The sequence below is a fragment of the Parus major genome, chromosome 3 (genome assembly GCF_001522545.3).
Source record: "Parus major isolate Abel chromosome 3, Parus_major1.1, whole genome shotgun sequence".
Lineage (NCBI taxonomy): Eukaryota > Metazoa > Chordata > Aves > Passeriformes > Paridae > Parus > Parus major.
This window is the reverse complement of record NC_031770.1, coordinates 94,360,450-94,386,938: the sequence shown is the minus strand read 5'-3', so window position 1 is coordinate 94,386,938 and position 26,489 is coordinate 94,360,450. Positions and strand designations below refer to the sequence as shown.

The window sequence follows — 26,489 nt, the reverse complement described above, 5'->3', positions numbered from 1 at the left end:
AGGGTAAAATGCAGAAGAACAGAGACAATAGTAAGGAAAACAGTGACTCAAAAATCAAATGAATCTCAAGATCAATCAAGAAGCTGATGGACAATTTGTCTTTGTTTCTCATTGCCTGAATCTATTTTAATAGGCAATACATTTATCTAAGTTTCCCCATGTTGCCTCTGCTTTGGCCATGATGGTAATTCATAGCTTATCTCTTTTGACCTAAGAGCTTTTTTGTTCTATTTTCCAGCCATATTCTGTTGAAGAACAGGAAGTGAGAGAGTGTCTGAGTGGGAGCTTAGTTAAGGTTGAACAAAGACAGGCAATACAGTTCAAGTATGTGATGTCAGTCTACAAGATGAGATACAAGTTCTAGTAGGACTATCATAGTCACAAATGAATATGTCCAATAACACAGACACTACTGATAAGATGCTACTAGATTGCCAAAATCATGTTTAAGCTTGGACACAGTTATCCAAGGCACTGTCAGTATCATTTTAGAGTTGTCTGATGATCTAATAGAAAAAGTAGGAAGACCAAACCTGAAGATTCATTGTAAGAAACACTGACCATATATTAGCAGATGAAAATGATAAGCAGTAAGCACTGAAAGAAAGGTTTTAGCATAAAATGTATAGTTCAGCTTAACAGAGGCCTGTCAAGCTGGCTTTTGACAGATATAAAAATGATTAAATGATTAAACCCTTGTAGTAGCAAGATATAAACTATGACACCTGTGAGTCTGTTGAAATTAGGAAAAAAACAAGTAAATAGTTGAGCCCAACTTAAATAAATAAAAATCAATCCAAAGAATGAGATACATTTCAAAACTTTTTGCATATTTTGAAGAGAAAACAAACTGTTAATATAAACTAGTGCAAAATTATTTAATCTGATGAAACAAACTTATTTATTATGAACACTTTTCTACTCGCTTGATCACAACTGTGCAACTTGAATATTTTATCTGCTAAGCAAAAGAGCTCCAAACTTCCTTGATTTATATTTTTCATACAATTTTTAATATTGCTACTGTTAAACTACTCAGTTGCCAACATAATTCTGCTGACAAAACCAATCAAAATAGTAAATTAATTTATGGAAATATGTAATTAATGTTATCCATTTGTTTGGTAACTGTCCTCTAAGTACCTTTCAGTGTAAATGTATGATTCAAATGTTTGCAAACACTATTTTATTATATCCAGGCAAAGCTTCTAGTAAAAAACCTTCAGCTATCACCCATGACTATACTGCATTTTAATGATTTTTTTCAGTTTTATTTTGAATACATTATACATAAGTAGCAAGGCAGTATGCATTTGATTCTTATATGTTAAACAGCAAAGCAGACAGACAATTTTCCATTTCTTCCTGTAAAGCACTCAAGAACTGAATTTCTATTTCTGTCACTGTCAGCTCATTACAAGAATACTGCAAAGAGGAAAACAAATTACTCCTATTCACTTATTTCCTCTTACCTAATGGGAGCTTTAAAAATGATGGAGCTTCCCTGAGGTATTGAACTGTGATGGTAACTTCATCGCCAGCATTTCGCAGCAGGTGTACCTGTCAGCGTGACAAATAACAACTACTTTAAACCAAAGAACCATCAGTCACGGAAAGCACATTACTTACAATGAAATCAACATTCCTGTTGATCTATAATAAACTCAGTGTAAGCATTTCTGACTTAGAATGTAAAACAGCTTGAGGATCAAGCCACACCAACAATGGAAAGGAGTAGACAAGACCAGTGGAACAAGCTGAATAAATAATTTTCTGCGCAACCTGATATTACATACCAGCTGAACACAACTTCCACTAACTGATTTTATAAAATTGACATGGGGTAATAGGGAAATATGTGTTTATTTAGACATAATACATTACTTTTGTCTGTATACAAACAGAAAGACATACGAAAATATATTAATACATCGTACACATCTTGGTTTTAAGTATTTGGTTTGATTGATTTGGGTAACAAATTAAGCACACTTTTGTATTTCAAATACATTATTGTGTTTTGTGTCTTTATTGTCTAACAAATACTTATTTGTTAACCAAAAGGGAACACATATATACACACACATATAGACATGTTTTAAACCATCAGGATTCACTCTGGGGCATAGCACACTACTACATAAATTGTTTTCTTAAATGCAGAACTACAAATAATATCTCTGATAGACTGCAGTTCCTGCTACAGGGCAGAGGTATTCCCCAGTTTCACATCCATGACTCTCAGGAAATAGGAAATGCATTTGGTTTTCATGTGGGCAGTACACACAGGGTCTGCATACCCCTGATCCAATCTGTCAGAAATGGATGCTACAGCTTGTGGCCTCAAATCTGCACACAACCAGAGCATCCATCCACCAAGCAGAAAAGTAACGAATTGCAGAAAACTGACTTATATAGATGCATTTAATGGTTTAATGTACTGGGAGGAAGTTGGTGGTTGTGTTGTTCCAGACCACTGTTTTAGCACAATGCCACATTGGCCAACATCATGAGACGCAGGATTACCTCAAACATTTTATGTTTTCCACTTGTGTACCTAAAATAAAGCTTACACCAGAGATTGATGTACTCATGAAAACTTCAAGCTTATGAAACCAAGAACCCTTTTTCTTTTTTAATTCCACCCCTCTCTCCCCCCCAGTTCAATCTGCTTTTAAATGATTTACTATGAAAAATGCAACACCCAGTGCTACATACTCAACCCCAGAAATCGGAGTGTTGTGGTTTTTTGACTACTGACTCTAAGAGAACCTGAGGTCTCATTGTGGGAAAAAAACACTGTGAGAAAAATAATATGATCACTGATTTCTGACTAAATTATTTGAAGATGGTCACAACAGGAATAAACAGGAATGATAGTGTAGCAAACTTTGCATGCTTCTTTAAGGTCATAGAAAAGTATGTTAGGGCTGCAAAGCAAACCAATCTGTCTTAAATTAGAAGGTGCAAGAAAACTATGTCTCCTGAAATCCCCCGCCCCTCATTTCCTGCAGGAAATTTCCTATTTCCTAATTTAGACATTTATTACTCAATATACACTGAAGGTGACTGGTAGCTCTGCTAGTCTCACTCTACTGTTACAAAGATAGGACAAGCAATGCATTCCCATTCAAATTAAAAATGGCAGAAAGTATCAGGGCAGCGAGAAGTCACAGTTGGCAAAAAAATACATGATACTGTTCCCAAGTTCTGCTTTACTTGCAATATTATTTTACTTTTCACTGCATGCTAAATCTATTAAAAATGCTGACTTTAGTTCATAATCAGTACAGAAGAAAAAAACTATTTTTCAAAAATTAAATAGAAAATTTCAAAACCAACAAATTTTAAATGTAGTCATGATACTGTTCTAATACATCTAATGGGAAGAAATATAAACCAATAAAAATTAATACTGAGAACTTACTTTCTTATTCACAAAGGCTTTTTTAAACAAGCCAAAAAAGGGAAGTACTTTAATTTTACCTTTGAAATACCAAGAAAGAATTTTAATTTCTTAATAGAAATAAATCTTTTTCAAACACAGAACAAATATGTTTCCTCTTAATTATGGAAAGAAAATTTGCACACAAACATTTATATTTGTCAACCAAAGAGAGGAGACAGTATGACTGATATATTGCCTAATGTACTTTTGGAAGACATTAGTCAAATTTTACAAAGAGAAATCCAAAAACTGTTAGAACAGCAGAAAACAGTAGACAGAAACTATTGCAGAGTATGAGATTTCAGTTTTTATTTCAAAATATATTTTGAAAAGGAAATAACTCTAATATTAATGATTTAGTTTAAAATTCTCAAGCATCAGTACTACCTTAAAAGATATTCACACTGTATCATACTCTTTGGAAGCTGCTTAGTATTCTTTGGGTAGTGGCTGAAGAGGTCAGAGTGTTGAACCATACACATACTAACAAAACTAAATCAATTTCAGTGATCACAAGAAGGTCTTAACAGTCAGAAGGTCACTAAATAATGCACTGCTCTGTGATGCTGAAGCTTTGACAAAAGTCCACTAAGTCCAACAGAGATAATCCAGTACTTTTGGAGTAACATTTACTGTTACACTGTTGTAGTAATAATATAAAACGAGGATTGCAGAAGTGAGTGGGTTTTGGTGTTTTTTAAAAGCTTGACTAAATACATTTAGTGGAGCTAAATCTGAGTGTGTATGTGTGTTTATGCACTTATTTGTGTCTAAAGGAAAAAGGACTTCAGCAGAAATGCTTGTTTCTAAGGCTGGCATCAGTTTGCAGGTTTTGCTTATCTCTAAGTGAATTTATCAATCCAGGGCTTATTACACTTCTCATACGCATTGTTCAAGAACAGAACAATATTACAAATATAAATAAGAGATTCTATATCTCAATTAACTACAGTACAGAGTCTGCCGAGAAAAATATGGCTCATATTGTAGGAAAACCTAATGACCTTTGCCATCTAATTTTTACTGTTGACACACAATTTAGGGAAGTGCAATATACTCAGCTGACAAGACAATGGCACAATTCATAGCTGCTGTGCATTCTTTTTAAATTCTAGTTTACATACCTTGTGTTTACTGTGATTTGTTCTAAATCTTAAAGCATCCCTGAACATAATTATTCACACTGCTCAAAGATTTAAACTAGGCTCTGGCTGTTTGAAACAGGTTTTGTCTTATCAAGAAGAGCAATTAAAATTGAAATGGAGAATGCTTTTGATTAATGAATTCACCCATATGGATCTTTAGCCAATACCTACTCTATGTGCAGAAGTCAAATCATTTCACTTTGGCCATTTAAAAGATTCAACTCTAAAGTACTTACTAATACATTTTCTAGAAATCAGTAAAGATCTTAGGATACAGAGAAATCCTCCTCATCCACAGATACATATCCCTACATACAGAGAATTTGGATGATAACCTTATACTTTAAACATATGAAGTTAAATTAATCTTATCTTGCATGTATTGAAGAATATTTAAGTACCTAACTCAGACTAAACGTCTGAAGCAAAAATTCTGAAGTAGAAGGATGTGAATCACCTGATGAATGCTTGAGCTTGAGGTACAAAAATTTCACAAATAAAACACTTGAAAGTCACTTGAAGTGCAAGTCTTGGACTTGACAAGTATCTGCGTGGAAGGTTATGTACAAGCCTGCAATAAAGCAGGCAAACAACCAAAATGTAGTAAAATATATGAAGAATTAGACCATAATACATAATAGTAAAAAAAAACTAAAAAAAAATCCCAATGAAATCTAGAGAACTAAAAATTTTTAAAAATTATTCATTTTCAGAAAGAACAATAGTATTTAACACTTAAAAATGCCTCCTAGGCAAAAGTATACTTGGAGGCAATTTAAGAAACTTGGCAGTTTCAGCTTAAAGCATATGAACAGTGCTAAAAATCTGGTATGTCTATGAGTAGGCAAGGAAAATGTGTGATAAATGGACACCTTGCAGTACAAGTAGACTTTAAGATAACAGTAGAAACAAAATGTTTTTAAAATTAAAATTGGATAGCAATTCATACTGGAAGAATATGGAGCAGAATTAAGCTAGTTCAAGAAACAGTGATTTCTTGATACTTGTCTCCTTTCCAATGGCCAAATATGGAGTGTTTTCAAATAAATACTTTTGATTCTTCTCTTCTTTCGCTTTGCAATATTCAATAAGCAATAATGTGTTTCTAAACTCTTAGCTGCCTAATTCAAAGCAAGCATTTGTCCGAACAATTTACACAAATATGCTAGGAAAAATGGCAGTCAACGCAGCTCACGGAAATTTTCACAGACTTAAACTAAACTGCAGCTTCTCTTAGTTTACTCAATCCTCACTCTTCTCTAATTTCTGCCTATAAATACAGAAAATGACATTTTTACAGAACAGCTTCAGTATCAATTTAAACAAATAATTCTTCTTCTGTATGATATAAATATTAGGCATTATGGACAAAAAATGTATTTTTTTTCATTATTGTGTACATTAATTTTTTATTTAATTACACACTCTTGAGTGTAATTAGCACTGTGTAAACAATGCTTGCAAAACTATGTGGAATATGAAAGACACTGTTACACACTGTGCATTGGAAAATAAATTTTGAGTCAACTCAGCTGTTCCCTGAAGCAATTAAAGTTTAAATAATTTTGCTGAAGGATAACTATTACCGGAAGCATGAAGATCCATTTCTGATAAAGTAACTTTGCCATTTTCAAAAAAATCCCAAGAGTATCAGAGCATTATGGGGACTTCTCTCTGGTAATGCAGGTCAGTCTTAACTGTAATGGGTGTACTATAAATAAAAAAGGTTCAAAGCCACAGAATTCAAAATTAAAGAAAAAGCAGTATGTTTTATTGCTTATCTACTGTTATGCATTACTTGTAAAAAGAAAGAATTGTATAAGGCACCAAAAACTCGCAACAGACAGATACACATATCTGACAACATGTCATAAATGCATATGGTAAATTGGAATCAGTACCCACAGAACTGTAAATATTTCAGTCCCAAATGCAGTCCTTTTCAAGCAAAGAAATTGGAACAGCCTAACCCTGCAGGTTCATAATCTTCAACTATATCTAGAAATCTTTCTAGATGACAGTTAAGTGGTTGAGTTTATAAAAACTCGAATGAGCACAGATTGAGCTAAAATGACTAAATGCAGATTTTCATGCACACGTTACTTTCCAATTTTCTTTCTTTGCTTGTATCTGTAACGTACCTGTATAGCTCTCAGAAACAGATTTTATCTTACCTGAAGTTACTGAGGAGAGAGGTATCAGCAAAAAATCCCTGCCATCATTTAATGGCAATAATATAAAATGATGATGAAAATAACTTCAGCTAAAGATGGGAAATATTTAATGAAGGTTGTCTTGTGCTACTGAATGTAAAAAACAAAACCAGAAGGTTTTGAAGTTTTTAAACCCAGCAGGTCATATGCTGCATTCTCTGATTTAGAAATTGTTAACAATCTGTTAATTTTGTCATAACAAAATTTTCCACAATGATCCCTTTGATCTAGGTCTTCTAGTCTAATCTAGAATTAATACAGGATTAAAGATAGGAAGCACTAAGAAGTGCTTTTGTTGCCTACACATTAACTGCTGAAGTACAGACTAGAAGACCTACAGAGTGATCAGTTCAATGGAGTGCCCTGCAGTTTGAATCAGCCATAGAATTTATCTATAATCATTCATATGTTCATCCTTTCAGACTTAAAGAACTGGGGCACCTAGAACACAAAAACATTTCTCCTTTACTAAACTCCTTACAGCATGTAGATGAACATGAAAGTGTAATGGGAATACCTATGGATAAAGTTCAGCACTATTGCATAGTAGTAGTACCCCACTATGTTAGTCCTTAATGCTTTTGTTTCCCCAATTCTGCAGACATGAAAGTGCTACTATCACCATAAACCATCAGATCATCTGCAATATTCAGCATACATCAGAGAGAAATGTTTTTTAGGCAAAGTCTCACACCTAAAACTTCTGCATACTGTCTCAGGACCATAGTCCACAATTGCTTGTAATTTTTCTACCGTAGAGGCTAATATTTATTCAGCATAGATCACCATGAAGTATATTATTTTATTCAATACTAAAAATTTCCTGTACTGGGAAAATAACACACTATTTGATAACGGGAATATAATTTAAATCCCATTGTCATGTTACAACCTTCTGACTTAGCTTCTCTTCCCTCAGAGTAGTGAATACAGTTAAAGCCATAACTGCTTAAATACAGAGCTGTATTTTTTCTACTAGACATTTTTGTATTAGACTTTTTGATGCCTAACATAATAGACAAAACAAAAAAAAAAAACCACCAAAAACCCTTTTGATTTCCTAATCAAGTCCTTTAATATTTCTGATACAATGTTCTAGCTTATTTGCCATTTGAAATGTATGAATACACTCCTGTTCCATGACTGTTTTGTGTGCTTTCTACCATGATGAACAAGAGCAGGTGCTCTTACTCATCCTCCACTCAGCAGCTGAACAAATGAGCCTGAAATCTTAGTGATACCTAGAAGATCTATTCACTTATTTAGATCACACTCCCATTAAGTCAATAACTTTCTGAAAAGAAATAATACTTATGTACAACTTATACAGTTAACTCAAAGGGGTTAATCTCTCTTGTGATCAGAAATACATCAATTTTATTAATGGGTTCATTTTATGGGGTTTTAAATCCTCTGTATAACTTATATTTCCCTTTCCATTTCAAAAAATCTGAAAAAAATACAAAATAACTAAGTTTTTTAAGCCTAAATCTAATCTTCCCCATATATTTGTTTAATTAATTGATTTGGAATCACCATTAAAGACTCATTATTAACTTGTGGCTCTGTTGTGGTGATAACACTGAGCTAGAGTGCACAGGACTTCAAAGTTCTTTATTCTCTGATGAAATACTGAAGGGCACGTAATTTAAAGCAGACCATTAATAAAAAGAACAAAACATTGTTTAGACAGGAAAAGGAGTAAGAGTGAGAAATGAGAGGTGATACTGCTTCAGAGAAGTCAGCCAGAGCAGAAACCGAGTGACTAAAAAGGAAGAGATAGACTACTTTGGGAGCAGTATATAGGGATCAAAGGAAGCAGGAGTGGGTAGGTCTTCATACTGGTTATCAATGATAACAAAGGATATAATATAATATTGTTCCTAAAGCTATAAAGTAGCTTTTTCTTTTCCTAACAGCCCTTTCAAAGATAACCTCTCCCCACACACATCCCTCCCACCTTCCCCACTGATTTACCCACAGATAGCTTATACCCTTTTGTTCTTATTCCAAGTCCCTTTTTTGTTCAAATATTTAACCTACCCCTACAGTACTCAGTTTTGTACAGGTGGGAGGAGGAGGAGGAGATGGAAGAAAGAGCCCCTCTATTTATGACTAAAATGGCTGGTATAATTTCTCATAAATCCTTTGTACATCTTTCCACATTTATTAATGAAATAAATAGAAATTTTAAAGGGTTAAAAGAAATGTCTTTTTTAAAAAAAAAAAAAAAAATTAAATATCTTAACTCCTTGTACGCATAGTAATTACTGCTTAAAGGTGTAGCTGTCCAGTCATACTCTTGTGCTTTACCTAAGTGCTACATTTTGTGTCCATAGCTTAACAAAGATTTCAATTTTTCGTAGCGCTCCTTTGTGTGAGGTACCTCAATTCTTCCATCAGTTTTAATTATAGTAATTCTGCTTTTGTGCTCAAAGATGATGCATGTTGTAAATGCTCCTAATGCCAGAGTACTTGCTGCTTCTCTAATGCAGAGCATGATGTTCCTGTGAAATGATGGAGGTAAAATAGTTGTGCTGAAATATGAACTACTTACTTGTGAATACTCTCTTAACATATTTAGAGCTTGAAAAAAAGTTGATTTCCACAACTACATTACAAAAGTTCTGTAATATTTTGAAGTACATTTTACACAAGCACTTATGTTACTCCATTTTTTAAAAATATTTGTCTGAAATTTTTCTATCTCCTACAAAAGCACAGTAAAGGTGCAAATGGATGCAAATTTAAATGGCAAAATGGTATCTTAAAGCATGTGAGTTTTATTATTTGCATGTGAAAGTCATCAGAGACCAAAAGTATCCTATAACCTGTTTCTTAGTGAGAAATGTCACCAGATGCATTCCATGAAGAAATAATCACACTTCTTAGAGCATCTGGAAACAATGAGGATTAATTGTATATTCCACTAAGTTTTAAAGTTATACTATAATTTGATGATTTTATGCAGCTTTATTTTTATGCAGTTCTGGAATGCAGAATACTTATGGCAAATTAGTACCTGGAGAAACAAAATTAAATTTAGTTGATTTTCATCCAAGCAAGGTGAAAAACATTTAATAATTATTTGTCTCACTGTCATAAGTCCTGCTCTGCTGTGGCTAAATCTCCATGAAAGTAGCTCAGGAAAATTCTGTAGGGTAACTGAAAGAAAACCATGTCCAGCAAATATCACATACCGGCACTCTTGCTGTTGATGTTTATTTCTGCCCGTCTATATAGCAGCAGCAAATTTTCTGAAGTACAAAGTCTTAATGAAAGTGACTACATTAAACTTATTCATAAATGCTGCTCAATAAAAGAGTTTGTTCACTTCTCCCAGTTCCTGCATCAGGTCTGATGCATGCAGCTGTCCCGCAGATATACATTCAGCATTAACAGGTATTTGCTGTCCACGTAATAAATGACTGAAGCATTCTTTTAGAACTGAGGCAATGACAAAGGAACACTGAGAACTACTACCAGACAAAAGTTAAGAAAGTAAAATCTTCAAAAGCTTGGTGTCTTCTTTGGTGTTTCTGTAGTCCTATAAATATATTACAATGCATTAACTAAACATAAGCTTCATGAATTTTTTCACACGTAAAGAGCTTCTCAATGAAAACGAATTTATAGAAATTATGCAGTTTCTTGAACAGCTGTGTGTCAAAACTGCATTGTGCTTGAAAGTAATCTACAAATGGTTCCAAATCCGTATGTTCACTTTGGCTGATCCCAAATATAAATATAATAATGAAGAAAGCAAGGGGTCAATCTGAGATAATTTCAGCAAGCTCCCTGTCAATAATATTCCTGGGTGATGGATTCTACCCATGCTGTTCACATGTCTTTGTGTAACTGGAGACACTTTCTTAGTCTGGAGCACATCAAAACCTTACGCCACTAAAGTGTAAAGATACACTTACTCCATGCCTGAAACTGTCCATTTAAAGAAAATGGCAACAGCACCATATTTGGATGACAATATGTGTAATCAAAAACTAGTGAAAGTTTCTTACACAGGAACTAGTAATAGAAAAATCGACATTTTCGTTTTGAATATCTAATGACAATGTAGGTGAGTGGAAATTAGCTAGAGTGACAAAAGTATAAAATGCTAAAGGTTTTGGCATAAACTCCAAAGAGAAATACTGTACTATAATCTAAACAAACAAAAGCAATAAAACAATCTAAAAGCAAGCTCTGGAAATTGGCAAGAAAATGAGAGAGCCACGCAGTTGAAGAAAGAAAACCAATGGTTTCATGACATGCAGAGGAATCACACAATCTTCACATGATTTGAGAAAAACTCAGTTACTGGTTCCTCTGGATCTGGTAGAATTACCCTTCCAATATTAAGAGAATAATTCTTCTATGGTGAGAACACAAAAAACTTGCAGTGCAAAGGATGAACTATTCACGTTTTTAGCACTGCTAAAAAAGTACTGTGAAGTTTCATCTTGGCACCATGATGACAGACTCATTCCAAGATGAGAATGATAGATTTCAAACCAAGAAATTCAACATACACAGTTTGTCTATGTGGAAAAATACTCGTTTTTCCTTCATCTAAGTGGTCAAGCTCTCATTTTATACTTGTCATACTTGAATTACACTGTTCATTTTTACTTCTCAGCATCTTTTCTGTTGGGTGAAAAAGCATGTTCAAACCAAAAAGCTTCCCACAGGAAAAACTGCAGAAATTTAAGGAGTAATTTTAAGTTAATAATCAGTCTTTGGTTGGAGATATGTGTAGGTCTGTAAGGGTACCTATACATATTGGTGTAGCAACTACCTGGGCAATCTGGCTAAACAAAAATTTCCTTCATCTTTGGTCTGTATTGTTAACTATTTCTTACTGTAATCTTAAGTTTTTAAACCTTTTGTGTATATCAAATAAAAACTTTATTTTTAATTTCTCTAAGTGTCCTAAAGTTGTTGCCTCAAATATTAATGAATTGCACATTCAAATATTAACATGTGATTTAACCAACAGAACGTAACACTGCAATTTTTACGTTGTAAATAAATATCTCAGTTTTTTTGAAGATTCATGATTTTAATAACAGCATAAATTAATAAAATCTACTCATGAATATGACCATATTACTACAGAGTAAAATCTGTAAATAAAAAACATTACTTTTGTTACTTCTTAAGCATCTATTTGAAAATACATTTTATAATTATTTTTATGACTATATTTTATTAATCAATCATTCTAGGTCTGTTTTTTTTTTATTATTTTATTAGTTTTGATATATTGGTTGAGTAGTTAAGCATTATGCACCTATTCCAGCTTGTATTCTCTGATAATTTTTCTATGTCATCTCTTTTTTTCTGACATCATATGGATAAAATTCATAATCTATGTTCCATCATTTGGAACTGAATTCCAGAAGACCATGCAGAGAACTTCAATTTCAAAATAGCTAATGTAGAATGGATAATGGATTAAAAGAAAAATGAAAATAAAATCTCACTATCTTCATGAAGATAAACAATTTTCAGGTTCAATCCTTGCATCTAAATTAATCAGCCTTATGAAGAACAAGTTCATCACTGCCATCCAGACATGCCAATCACACATTAAACAGCATTACAGCAAACACCTACTAAATATTTTTTAAAATTTTTTTAAAAAATAATTACTAGTGACTAATAACTGTTCAAGTTCTGAAAATCTAAAATTATTCCCACGGAATGGATTATCTGTTTTTAAGATCTTGTTTATTTAGCAATGTTCTTCAGTGATAATAGTCATAAACAAAAAGAAATTAATGCTTCCAAGTATTTTCCTGGATCATTGAGCAAAATTTCAACGAGATTAACATTTGTGTGGAATACAAAAAACGTGTGAAACCTACTAATTTACTATAAAACACACAAATAAGATATAATAAGAAAAAAGATAACATGCAACACCTAATTTTCCATTTTTGTATAACTAAAGTCCCTCTCCTGCATTTTCTAGTTAATGGAAATAATCAGTTTTTTAATCCTTGAGATGTGATTAATTTCATACAAACTTACATTTTAACTAATCATATATACACTAATCATAGTCTACATGAAATTATGCAGAACCCTGTCCAATTCCCCTACGAAAGGCAACAGTGATGGTTTTTCATCACATCTACAATTTGCTTATAGTGGAAACAAACAGGTACTTCTAGTACATTTCACAGTGCCCTCTAGAGCAGAGGGCAGTGCTTACCTGAGGGAATCACAAAAATCTTTCTGAATCTTATTTTCCTCTTTCACTAACAAAAGGGAGAGAAAAGTACCCAGACTCATACCACAAAATGCCAGGAAGTGTGTTCAGCCCAATGATTATCAGGTGGGTCAGGAAGCTGCTCAGAGGGCTGGACCATCTCTCCTATGATTACAGCCTGTGGGAGTTGGGGATGTCCAGCCTGGAGAAGAGAAAATTCAGGGGAGACCTTCCAGACCCTAAAGGGGGCTATAAGAGGGTTGAAGAGGGATTTTTTACAAGAGAATACAGTGACAGGACAAGGGAGAACAGTTTTAAACTCAAGAAGGAGAGGTTTGAATTAGATATTAAGATGAAATTCTTTACTGTTAAGGTAGTAAGGTACTAGAGCAGCTTGCCAGAGAAACTGAGGATGTCCCATCCCTGAAGTGTTCAAGGCCAGTTTGGATGGGTCTCTGAGCAGCCTGGTCTACTGGAAAGTGTCCCTGCCCATGGCAGGGGTGTTGGAATTAGCTGATCTTCAAGGTTCCTTCCAAACAAACCATTTTATGATTCTGTGATTCTATGAATCCAAAAAACTCTGTTGAATCAGAAAACTGCTCCCTTGTGTTACATTTCCTGTCACAATTTATTGTGAATAGTTTGAAAACTGAAGTCCCAGCCAGCCAGACACCAAGCGGTACACCTTTGTGAACTTTAACCAAAATACTCTTTATATTTGCTTCCCTCTTTCTCTCCACTCAGGAGATCTGACTGCTCCTTTCATGCACAGTGACAACCTGATTAGCCATCAGGAAAAGAAAATTAAATTGCCTCTCTGATACACAATACACAAACAATATTAATCTCAGAATTAACATTTTCTGCATTCAGTCTCTCCACACCAGTAGAATATTTCTAAAAATAAACTTAAGTTTCAAGGAAAAGAAATTATTTTCAATTTTCAACACTACTGTATTACCTACTACAAAAGCAGAATTTTTCATGGCACTGATTCCTTATTATATATTCTATCCATACCCTTATCCAGAACTAATGTGTGATAGTAGCAGCTTGAATAATTGTGGAGAAAAGAAACTCCTAATATCAGAAGCAAAAAGAGAGCCAGTTTGTTGTTAAAGTGTTGCTAACAGAGTAGCTAATTGTTTGGCTTGCTAAGAAGTAATCGAACAACAGACAGAACAAACTGTCCTCCTTTCCTAAAGTTCTCGTATTTTGTAGCCTTCTCTGACATGTATTAATTTTAAGTCTTTAACACCTGTGAACCACACTGATATGCAATTACACTTAAGCTTCAGTTTTGCAAAATAAAGGTTTTCTGATTTTGTGCTGAGTGTACTTCCTCTCATCCTGCAAGGGTGACCCAGCAGACATTCTAAAATAGCAGAAAGTAAGAGCAAACAGGGGAAAAAGTCTGAACAGCAAGGAATGCCATTGTGAAACAAAGCAAGAAACCAAAAGAAATTCTTTGAAAACATTTATTAGAGTTACAATTTAAGAAGTAAAATAATCAAACCACCACAAGAAAAACAAACAGAAAAAAACCATCTGATCAACACCAAAAAAAGTAAGAAACATATTTGCTTCTGCCCCTTAAATGGCTTATCACTGTGGTTGGACTAGTGGAGTAATTCAGAATCTCTACCTTTGCCAGCAGCATCAGTTTTAACAGTTCAAGGTGGGTTGATTCCCATTGCCCCCAACTGGCTGGGAAGAGAATAGGAACAACAAAGGAAGAAAACTTTCATGATATAACAACAGTTTCCTGATAAAGACAATTTAGTACCTTAAATAAAGACAAAAGTAAAAAGCAAAACAAATGATGCAAAGGAAATCAGTCACAACCTCCTGACGCCCATCCAGTCTCTGAGCAATGGCTGCTTCCTCCAGAAAATACTGCCCACAATTTTTATGTTTCATGGTATGGAATACCTCTTTGGTCAGATCAGATAGACTTTCCTGGCTGTATTCCCTTCCAACTTCTGGGCCACTCTCAGCCTACTCATTGGGAGGGGAAAAAAACTGAAGAACAGAGAAGCATTGATGGCCTACAGGCACTGCTCAGGAATATCAGACAGTCTGCCAGTTACTCATGTTAGTTAGTCATGAACAAAAATACAACACCATACTGGCTGCTACAAAGAAAACTAATGTAGTCTCAGCCTAGACCCAGTACACAGTCCCTTGAATCACACAGTATACAATTCATAACCTTAAGTTAGGTGTTTGCAATAGAGGCCTCCTGTAGCCAGAATGCAAGCAGCTAGAAATATCTTCAAACTATAGGATGGTATTTCAGGAGCCCAACTTTGAAGCAGATGACTGAATATGTAAGAGACCACAGTGTCAGATGCATATAGAGCAAGCCAGAAGAATTACTCAATAACCTTTGACAGGCTTCCATTAAGTACATTGTATTATGTTAACAAGGTTGTGTAAACTTGAACCCAGAGTAGATTAAGAATACACAAGCCTCAGTGATGAGTGTCTTTTGAACAGAATTGTTGGAGCACCTGTCTTTTAACCTGAGTGACATTTAGAAAACAGGACATCTTTTAGAGAGAGAAGATATAGGTATGATTATGCAGGTTAGATGAATTCTCCATCCTTAACCTCCTGCTCTCTGGACAACTACCTATAATCACTGTATTATATTACTAGCTTAATATATTGTAATAAGCTTAATATGTTATATACCTTCTTCAGTGGTGTTTCTGGTACCCAAACTTTCTTTTAAAAAGTATTTCCTTCAAATTGCAAACCCACCCTATTCAAATAATGAGGACTGTATCTCAACCATTATTTTATAAAACGCAAAGACATAATTTCAATAAGAGAAGAAATAATAAATCTTCCATTCTCTCAGGAGCTTTGGCAACAGCCCACCATATTTCACAGAACCAGCTCTTTCCTCTACCGTCTGACACATCCTAACCCCATTATGAATATAGTAACAAGCTGTGGTGGCAGCAATTTTGCTTAATACTTCTACTGAATTCCCATATACAGGGCAAGGAGCAGACTATGCATTTTGCTCTTATTCCTCATCTCTGTTGTGTTTAACTGACAGTTCTAAAGCACTTCTTGGTTTTCACAAACAATCCTTAAGGAAAGTAACTTACCATTTTGTGAGGAGTAATGTTGCAGTCTGTTTATTGAATTTTGTCAAAGTTCAAATTGTTTGCTGGCTTGTTCCTTTTCCCCCCAGGTTAAATGTATTATTTTCTCCCTGTTGTTACCCCTCCCTCATCTTGACTATCAAAGCAAACCCTTCCCTTCCTTCTTGAAAGTTCCTTGTCTGTCTCCCCAGCCCTGCCCCTACTCCCTATCCATCATTGTAAACCCCACCCTATCTTCCAGATCTTTCCCTGTCAATCATTTGTCCCTCGAGGCCCCACTGGTTAGTGTATCTTGCTCCCTCCCTCTGTGTATCCCTATTGGTTTTGAGGTTGCAATCCCCTCCTCCCCTCAGGATTCCCTATTGGTCCACTGTTTGTACCCTCCCCTGGAAATTGGGCTGTACTTAACCCCTTGCACAAGAGTGCTTAGGGCTCTGTTGGAGCTGACGGCTTTGAGAGTGATCTCTCATTTCCCAGTTCTTAATAAATATTAATCGTCCTTAATTATTAATATATTAATTATCCTTAATAAATATTGCTGGGAACTTCACTCCGGAGAAACTCCTCTACTTTTTTACCTCCACCCCTGATGCCATGCACTGAAGAGCTTGGGCTGGCCCAAGTCTCTGGAGGTTTCACTGAGGGAAAAGCCAACATCCTAGTGATTTCCCACTCTTGGCGCTCGCCTGTGCCAGAGGGAAAGAAGGAACACCATAGAGCTAACCAGAGCTCTGGTGCAGTGCAGCATCAGAGTAACTTTCTAGAAGTCTGATTTTTTTTCTGTGCAATAACAGTACAAGCAGCAGGAGGGCAGTTAACCAATACACAATAGATCTAACTATGCGTTACTGAGATTGTCTATCAGAGAGTCAGCTTGATGGTATTAATCAACACCAAGGAAAGGACTGCAAGATCATGCCAGGTGCACTTTATCTTGACCTAGAGAGATCACCTTCAAATAATAAAAACAAGTTTAGTTTCTTTGCCCATGTAATTTCTGACTTGCTGATAAAACTGTCAAAGCCCATGTCATTTATGGTTGCTACAGATGTTACTCTGAGATACTGTTTTCAGTGAATCAACTGATAACTGCCAATAAACAGACAACAGGGGGTAACAATTTTTATCTATATGGCCTTGCACTGCAAACCAGAAAAGCACTGCACATTGAGTGAATGTGAACTGGCTTTGTCCTCATACAGTCAATCTGATAAATGAAACAAATCAGTAAAACCTGTCTACTATTCAATAAATTATTTTGTTTCAGGTTAGACCAAACATTGTGGTAAATTGTATTTCAAAATGGAATTAAATAACTGAAAACTTTTAATCAAATATATGACAAGTCTGATGATAGCACTGTCTTTATAGTAAAAAAGAGTAAATTCATTTGAAACAAGGCCAGAGACAGAACAGTTTGGACATGAGATATTTCTGTACACCCGTAAAAGTATCAAGGTGGAATGACTTACCACTTCTTCATGGGTAGCACTTTCTACATTTATACCATTAACCTAAAAACAGATATGATAGAGAGAAAATTATTTGTAATGTGAAGTTAGTTACTGAAATAAAAGCAAGAATGAAACAAATGTCTGTGGAAAAAATGAATGTTTACTGACCTGTATTATTGCATCTCCTATAAATAACATTCCTGTCTGTTCAGCTGTGGGATTACAGAAGGAGTAGATTTTAATTGATCGTAATACTGAAAAAAATGCCATATTCTCTTCCAGCAATTGGTTTAACACACTCTTTGTAATCCTTGTTTAAAACTGATTTGGTTGAGAAAATACCAATGGCACAGCAATCAGTATTCATCCAAAAAAGGTAATAGATTCATAGCAATTTAAAAAGAAATTAAGAGAGCTGCTTTCCAAGCATAAAGAACTTGTTTAGTATGGAATACAAATGTCAATTCTCACTAATGAAGGATTTCATGAAATTATGTGGAAAATGTCATTCACACTTTTCATTATTTTTTCACAAAAGGGAAACAGAAGTTTCTGAAACTTCTTAGCAATTCCTTTCCCCCTGAACAAATTTACAGGAACTGCTGTAATTAAAGATGTTGTGACTAGAAATTAATACAATTTTTAACATGAATTTTGAGTTAGTTTTGTCCCTAAGAGCAACATTATTTCGATCTACAATTTGCATATTTCCTGCCTTACAGAGTTAATGGGAATAATGTCACAAAACTTCAAACAACTCTCCCTAGATACAAACAATGACATTTTTGAGGCCTATTCTCTAACTTTTAAACTTTTAACTTTTTTTTTTGTTAGAATTTGAGGATGTTTCTCTCAAGAAATGCATTAATAAATTAATAATAAGGCACTTATTCTGAAAATACTGATAGCATTAAAGAAGTCCTATTAGTTTTATATATGACCTTTAAGGTCACAGCTTGAGGCTTAGAAGAATGCCATCAATGTATTCATCAAAGTATTATGAGAAATGAAAATAGAAGTAAAAAAGAAAGAAAAGACTGCATAGAGTATTCTTTATTTCTGCAATTTAGCTGTTGCTGCTGCAAATGTACCTTTGTTACAAAATAGCATTTTTTTAAAAAAAAATTGTTCATCACTCATTTGGCAGATTATAGTTCACTAGTCAATACTTAGGAAATTTCACTTATTTCACTATTTATTTTAAAAATCATGTTACAAATTGCATTTGAGGTCTTTATCCCACTTCTCATCCTACTTCATATTTAAAAATATGCATATAATTAGTAGTAGCTGGTATAGAAAAGACATTTATGTACAAACATTTAATGGAATTAAAGCAGTTCAAAACTGTCACAAAGCAATCTGAAGTAGTTTGTTCTGGGTACATACATTGGTAGAGGTGCTGAACATTAGCTTGGGCATCTCAATACTATACTTCTATTTGAGATGTTAGTAATACATACATCAATAGTGAAAAATGTGAAGGATTTTTAATTCAGTGCTTATGTTATAGCCATTGGGCCATTTTAAAAAAGTGGGAGCATCCTTGAATTGGAGCTAGAAGGAAGAGGATAAGTTTCAAATTCCAGTTGCACCAAAGCAGAAAAGGGTGAATTCAAAGGATGCATGCCTTGTCCCCTGTGTTTTTGACTCAGAAGTGAGTGGAGAAATTTAAAGCATGTTCCTATCATCAAGTTGCCATGGTTTAACCTCAGCTGGTGACTATTTACATGCAGCCACTTGCTCAACCCTCCTTTCCAACCCCATTTTTCTACTCCAGGCTGGCCCACAGTAGTGGGGAGAAGATTTGAAAAAAAACTCTACACCAAAAACCTCATGGGCTCAGATTAAGAACAGTTTCATAATTGAAGTATAATAATAGTAATGGAAAGGTGAGAGCATGCGATAAAACCCAAGAGAAACAAGTGATGCACAATACAATTCCTCATCCACTGCTGACTGATGTCCAGCCCATGCCTAAGCAGCAACATTGCAGCTCTCAGCCAATTACCCAAGTTGATACTCCAAGGATGATGTTCTATGGTATGGAATATTTCTTTGCCATGGAATATTTTTTTTGGCCAGTTCAGGTCACCTCTCCTGGCCATGCTTGCTCCCAGCTTCTTGTCTTGTTTGTGGGTAGAGCATGGGACAGTGAAAAGTCCTTGATTTAGGGAACACCCTATTTAGCTACAACTAAAATATCAGTGTTCTATGAACATCATTCCCATACTCAATCAAAAACATAGCACTGCACCAACTACTAAGAAGAAAATTATTCCTATCCCAGCTGAAAACCAAGATACAAAAGGCATGTGTGAAGAGGCAAAACAGAAAGAGATTATGAATCAAAGCAGTTGATATTGATGTTCCTTATATCCATACTATAAGTTTCGGGAATTTTAAACAAGGTCAGACAGGTCCTCCAGTCTAAACACTCTCAAGTGAAGAGAAGCTGCCCAAGGAAAATTAGTACAAAAAATTTCCTGTTTTGTGGACCCCTAAGGAGCGAATCCTAGGGCACACCATTACCACACCATGATGCACTCCTGCTGTCAGTAACAGCAGTAAAAGGGCCCAATAGGCAGAAGCAGACCTTGCTTGCAAGTACTGCAATAGTCCCTGAAACTGGAATCAGTGTAGAACCTGAACAACAACCAAACAAGGTGAAACACAGGGAGAGTTCGTCCTCAGCCTCCTTCTTGAGGGAAACCCTAGTAAGTCAATCCTCAGATATTACTCTGTCTGTGTGGGGTCACAGTAGGATTGACATTCCATCTCCCTGCAGCAAGGCAGATGTCTTTGCTCTTCAACAAGTACCAGTCAGCTGATCTGCAGGCCACAGGCGTGATGAGCACAGCACATGGGGGCAACAGCAGTCCTGCTTTCCTGAGGCCCTGTGCTGTTTGCTCTGCTGGGTGGCCAAAGCAGCTGTTGCTTTTGGGAAGATCAGCTGGAAACAGCAGTATAGGAAAAAGCACAGTAAAGAAGGAGATGTGGAAATGTGAGAGATGAATTTTTGAAAGAATTTCTGTAAGAGGTGAAAACAAAAAAATGTAGGGCAAGAAAGCAAATCATACTGAACCAGAAAGTGTTTGTGTGAAAGCTGAGGTACTGACAGAAGAGAGCATGATGAAGATTTGCAGGCAGTTAGATAGTTATTACCATTCTCATGGATGTTCATCTATGTGCAATCCACTGCATAATGACATGATATCACAATTGTGCAACATCGTCTAAATTTTCTGAGAAAACTGCTGGCTTGTAACAAAAGCTATAATAAAATACATAGACTAGTATTCATGCAAAAAAGGAAAGACTAAGTTGTAGACGCAGCTGAAATTACTGAAATAGCACTGTTTAAAAGCTCAAGGCATAAAAAGGAAGAGCAGTGATTTGAAAAGGTGTAAAACCTCAAGGAAGAAAACTGGGTAAATGGAGGATAGTTACTTGGCAGCACAGAAGACAATTCCCCTTCCAGGAAGCAGTGGAGGCTGAGCCTTTCCCCTGGGACTGTTGACTGCCAGGTCACCAAAGACCCATTGCTCATTCTACAGGGGTGATGAATACTGCAAGATCCCCAGCCACCTCATGTGTGTTAGCTGATAAATTTCATAGTTTAAGAACACAAAGCAATTATATCCTGCTTGCTGAGTCTTAAAAAACAATCAAGCCTATCCCCATTAAGTAAATGAGAGAAGGAGCAATATGTGGTCAATACCAAACACCCTGCAAACTGAAACAAGCACAGCATTTGGGACAATCAGAGAACTTTCTCTAGAAGTGCATTGTACTCCATTAAACCAATAAACTGGACACTTGCTGCTGCCATCATGGCTATACTTGCATGTCTGTGATGAAAGACTTTGGGTTTAGCCATGGTCTATAATTTAAAATCAAGGATTATTACTAAAAAATACATTTTCCATAAATCAAATTGTGTAGGGTATGTCACTTCAATGCAGAATTTACAATATAATTTAGAAATATATTAGAAATAAAGTGATTTGAGAAACTACTTGGAGACAAAAAGTCAGCCCTGTTTCTCTAAGGCATATTTTACAAATGAAGACATCTGTTGATGTTTTCATGAAATCACATTCTCTCTCCATTTATATAATATGACAAAAATACTAAGTAAAATCTTCCATGCTATGTGAAACTTTATCCCACTGGCAATATCCTCATATACAAAGGTACTTATGAAAGGCTGTTCTAAAATTAGCAGTCACTATGTGTAAAATTAAGCAATACTAAAACCAAAATACTTCAAAAAGAGCTTTGGGCTACCACAGAGTATATAACCTTATTGACTGAAATGATAAACATGACTTTTTCAGAATCCAGTTTGCCTCTTGAAGTCTTACTTGAAATAATATTTTAGTAGAAGTGAATGAACACATCCAGAAAAATACTAAAAATAAAATAAGCACAAAGTAGTGATAAGCAAAGATATACCAGACTGTAAAAGAAAATGAGGCACATGTTGCAATAAGTAGTGCTACATCACCTTTACTCTTCATCTTAATTATCTTTAAAGAGGTTTAATGCTGATGAAACGTTGTACATTGATTAAACTCAAATGTAATACTGAATGAAGGAAAGCAGGACAGAAACTTAAATGGTCTTATGTTGAAGTAACGGTACGAAAATAATCATTAGAAAAAGCTAAAATCTTATTTTTGAGTATATTGGATTAGAAAAATTTTCCCAGTGTAAATGATCCATCATTCTAATCTTTTAAAAAAATAAACCTCAGGCAGAGCCATGAACTATTAAAAATTATTTTGCACTCAGTGAGAAGGGAAAAGAACAAGTAATTCTAGCTTTGCTTTGCTTACTTTTCCTATCCACTAGGGCTGAAGAAGGGCTGTATCAAATTTCCCAAAAGTTTCAAGGTAGTGAAATGGTAAATTTATTGAACAGAGTATCTCGAAATACTTACAGTAGTTAATTGATGCACATCTCTCTGCCCATTTGAGTCTGTAGCTAATCTGATATCTTTATATTTTTCAAGGTAGCTCACAGAATATATTTTAACACAATTTTTGCTGAATTCCTTAATCAAATGAGAAACATAGAAGGTACTATGTCTTATGACAAAAAATGCTGCTTAAATTACACGGTGAGCTGCACTGACTTCATCGACCTCTCAATTCACAAGCTTAACATTAAATATATGCACAAGTATTTAACTGCCTGAAGAAAATCTAAAGGAATAATTAAGAAACTGGATGAAATTAAAAGACTGGAAAAATTAAGGATGCAAAGACAATTTTAATATACCCAGATGTTTTTTTCCCCTCCTCTTCCATGAATTGGACATGATGAAAAATGACTGTAAAGATGCACCTGGTGTAAGCAAGACCTTTAATATGTGATTTAAAATACATTAACTCAATTATGGATAGACATTGGACCTTAAATACATTCTCCTTAGGTTGAATAGAAAAAATTTCCTGAATCACAGATCAAAATACCTTGCTTTTACTTGTTGAGTGATCTTCAACAGCTCATTATAAGATGTTCCTTCTAATAAGAGGTACTGTCTTTCACTGCCTGTCTTGTCTTGAGAAGGCAACAGTTAAAAAGAAATCCAAAATTTTAAGAATGTACTTCTATGCCTTCTGAAAATAAGTTTAGAGATGGAGGCATAGGTCCATGAGAAAAAAACAATGGGTATGCTAACTTCATAGCATATATATCATTATGCTATTTCATATATGTATATGATATTTCATATCATATATCATTAGCCTTCTAATAATAAAGAAAAATAACACTGTCAAAGATAATAAAAGATTGACAGAAAATAAGACTAATGCTAAAAAAAATCTGAAGAATTCTTAAGTGATATTAGGAGATAATGTCCAAAATTTAAACACCACCCAGCCTCAACTGTCTTGTATTCTAATGAGGCCTTATGTTCTAATGAGACTGTATGTTCAAAGATGGCCTTGTATTCAGCCTTTACCTTCATTAGCACAAGGTGTAACAAATTTCTGATCCATTCTGTCTTCCTTATAAACCTAAATACCTCTATTTTTGCTTAACGCATCCTTAATATTGAGCTTGCTGGCTCAGTGGAATGAACCTCCAAGGGTGAGGAAACTAAGGTGAATATAGCTGTAGGGATTAAGAATATCAGCTGTGGATACAACCACACTGTGCAGCTTGGTGCAATCGCACATCATGCCCACCAGTTTGTTCAGACTAGGCTGGGTTATTGTACTTGTACCGTTTTGGTGACTAGAGCCAAAACCAAAACCCAGAAATCTACCTATGGAGGAGGCATCACATATAATTTCACACCGAATCATCTTTGTTTGGCATGTAAGTGAAACTGTTAAAAGCCCTCATCAAACTGATGCCATGTCCTCCAGATGGTCCTGAATGCACTCAGCCAGGATGTGGTATTTGGACACAGTCTGTGTTTGCAGAGCACATGGTTGTAAGCCAAGAATGTTTCAGTTGCTGAATGTCTGGAGTTCATTCCAGTCCCGCCAGGGTATACAGCATCAGTTAGAAATGGACTTAACATAAAACAGAAGATTTTTCAACACAGCGTAATGTGAGTTATGAGTCAGCTTCTGTTAGAGAAGGTGGGAAAATGCATTCAAAATAAGATTTTAATTAATTTTGGCTCTTAAGGGAGATTTTTTTTAAAACTGGCACAATGCAAACTAACCCTGTTCCGCTGGGATTTATTTCATTTTATTTACCTATTTTCATCACTCTTCATGAGCTGAACAAACTGCTCTGTTTCATCATTGCTGCTTGTCTGACTCCACATATTACATGAGCTATGAGCAGAACTTGCAGCAGTAGTCAAATTATTGCAGAGGTTCTCACAAAATGAAAAGTTGCATCAGATAAAAATGTGATTGCTAACTGGATAATTCTGCAACACAAAACTGGATAATTCTGCAACACAAAACAGTACTTTATTTTTTGGTGTTGAAACAATCAGTATTTCCAATATTATATGCAGTAAATCACTTGTACATTGCATGAGGTTAGATTTCGAAATCCATTCATTTTTACAACCTCCACTATCTAGATTCCACAAACTCATGAAGAATTTTTAGTAATGAAAAATGGGAATGGAAATATGTAAACACATGAAAACTTGTACACTTTATACATATATAGCACCTGAAGATTCTCTGAAGTACTTTTAATTGATCTGATGGATTCACAGTACAACAAGTAAACCTGGCTGATATGATTCCTTTCCAAGTTCTGGACATTACGTTACACAGCTCTAAGGATAGGATTCTACATTTATTTGACTGTAAATGCACAACAATATTTGCCCTAAAGAAATTGTTAATATGATTATAGCACATATATAAAAATATACACACTTAGAAACTAATAGCAAATCACCAGTGTACTACATCTTAAGCCAGTTTCAAAAGGAAAACAAGAAAAAAAATAGTGTCTTAAATTACATTAAAAAAAACCCAAAACAAACCAGCCTGAATCAGGTTTATAGAGCATTACTGAGAAGTTTTAACATCAATAATTCTTTTTGTAATCTGGGAGATTATCAGCAATGTTGCTAGTACCCTGAGTCAACAGATGATATAATATATGGGTAGGAAAAAATCCTGGCTTCGGAAGTAAAATAATTTCCTATGGGATAAACATTATTCTGTGGCTAATTATATCACATTACTCTTGAGATTATAACTCTACATTGTTTTTTAAACATTGTAGGTTTGCATTTATTTTTCTCGTTCTGTCTGGCACAGAACTTCTTTTCATTTTAACTTTAAATTAACTTTAGCAAAAGCTTTGGTGGTAGAAAAAAAATGTAACCTTTGCTAGAATGGAAGACAGAATCATTTGAAAAAATGTAAAATGCCAAACTTGGTGATGAGTCATTGGAATTAGCAAAATTTGCTCTGATACCGTTGAGGAGGACGTGCTCAGGAAAAACTCAGGATATTTTTTACTGTGATTTGCAATAGACTGGACACCAGTCTCCAGCACTGAGTGACCAATTAATCTTGCATTTCAGAAATGTAAAGTCATGCTCTTGAACTGGGTTTCTGTGTATGTTTCAGTGAATTTGTTCAGAAAAGAAAAGTGATCTAGAATAACTTAATTTGAAATTTATAAACACAGTGATCACAGCTGAGAGGTTAAAACTGTAAGGATAGTATTTATAGGCACTGCTGCTACAGATGTAGCTTCTGTGGAATAATGAAATGAAATCCTATTGAAATGTTCATCCTATTTCAAAAACTGAGGCTAAAATGCTGTCAGCTGATGCTTAGGTTAGTACCAACAAAATCCCTTATCTGATGCTTAAAAAAACAGTACAAAAATAGACAATTATTTAGATAGCACAAAGGTTATAGAGATCTAAAAAAGAAACAACTGTTTTATTCTATTACGCTTCTACATTTGGAACTAAAAAATAGTACTATATACAAAGTAACATTGTAAACATGATTTTATACTGTTGCCATATAAAAGGCATCAAATTTCATCAAAATTGTCACAAATTATCAGCCATTTTAGGAAATCACCTCTTTTGTTAATACGGAGAATTTTACTCATGTATGTTCAGGCATTTTGTTCGAGTAGAGATAGCAGTAAAATGCCTGATAAGAAATTGCTTTTTTATCAGGTAAATGATTTATTTTCTAATGTTACTGCACAATAAAGCCTTTTTAATTTTTTTTAATTCCGTATATTCGCTTGAAGCAGCAACGAATCTCACTGATTAACTAAAAGCCACTCTAAAAGTCAGCCAATCAGTTTCACTGTTATTAGTACCTTGTGTAATGGAAGTCCATTGGTGATTTATCTACATTATGAATACACAGATTTTCAGTCCAAAACTTAATTTTAGATAAATCTGTACTGGTCTCATTTCTCTGTC

General features: G+C 34.7%; 1 protein-coding gene across 1 annotated transcript in view; it reads right to left on the bottom strand.

Moving 5' to 3' along the window:
• The window catches only part of SNTG2 (syntrophin gamma 2), a 208,690-nt gene that overhangs the window by 85,862 nt on the left and 96,339 nt on the right, over positions 1 to 26,489 (bottom strand). Inside the window, exons 6-8 of the mRNA XM_033512933.1 lie at positions 17,762 to 17,805; positions 17,612 to 17,653; positions 1,473 to 1,560 (exon numbers count right to left, since the gene is read on the bottom strand). Coding sequence (XP_033368824.1) covers positions 1,473 to 1,560; positions 17,612 to 17,653; positions 17,762 to 17,805 — 174 coding nt within the window. The remainder of the gene's footprint in view (positions 1 to 1,472; positions 1,561 to 17,611; positions 17,654 to 17,761; positions 17,806 to 26,489) is intronic.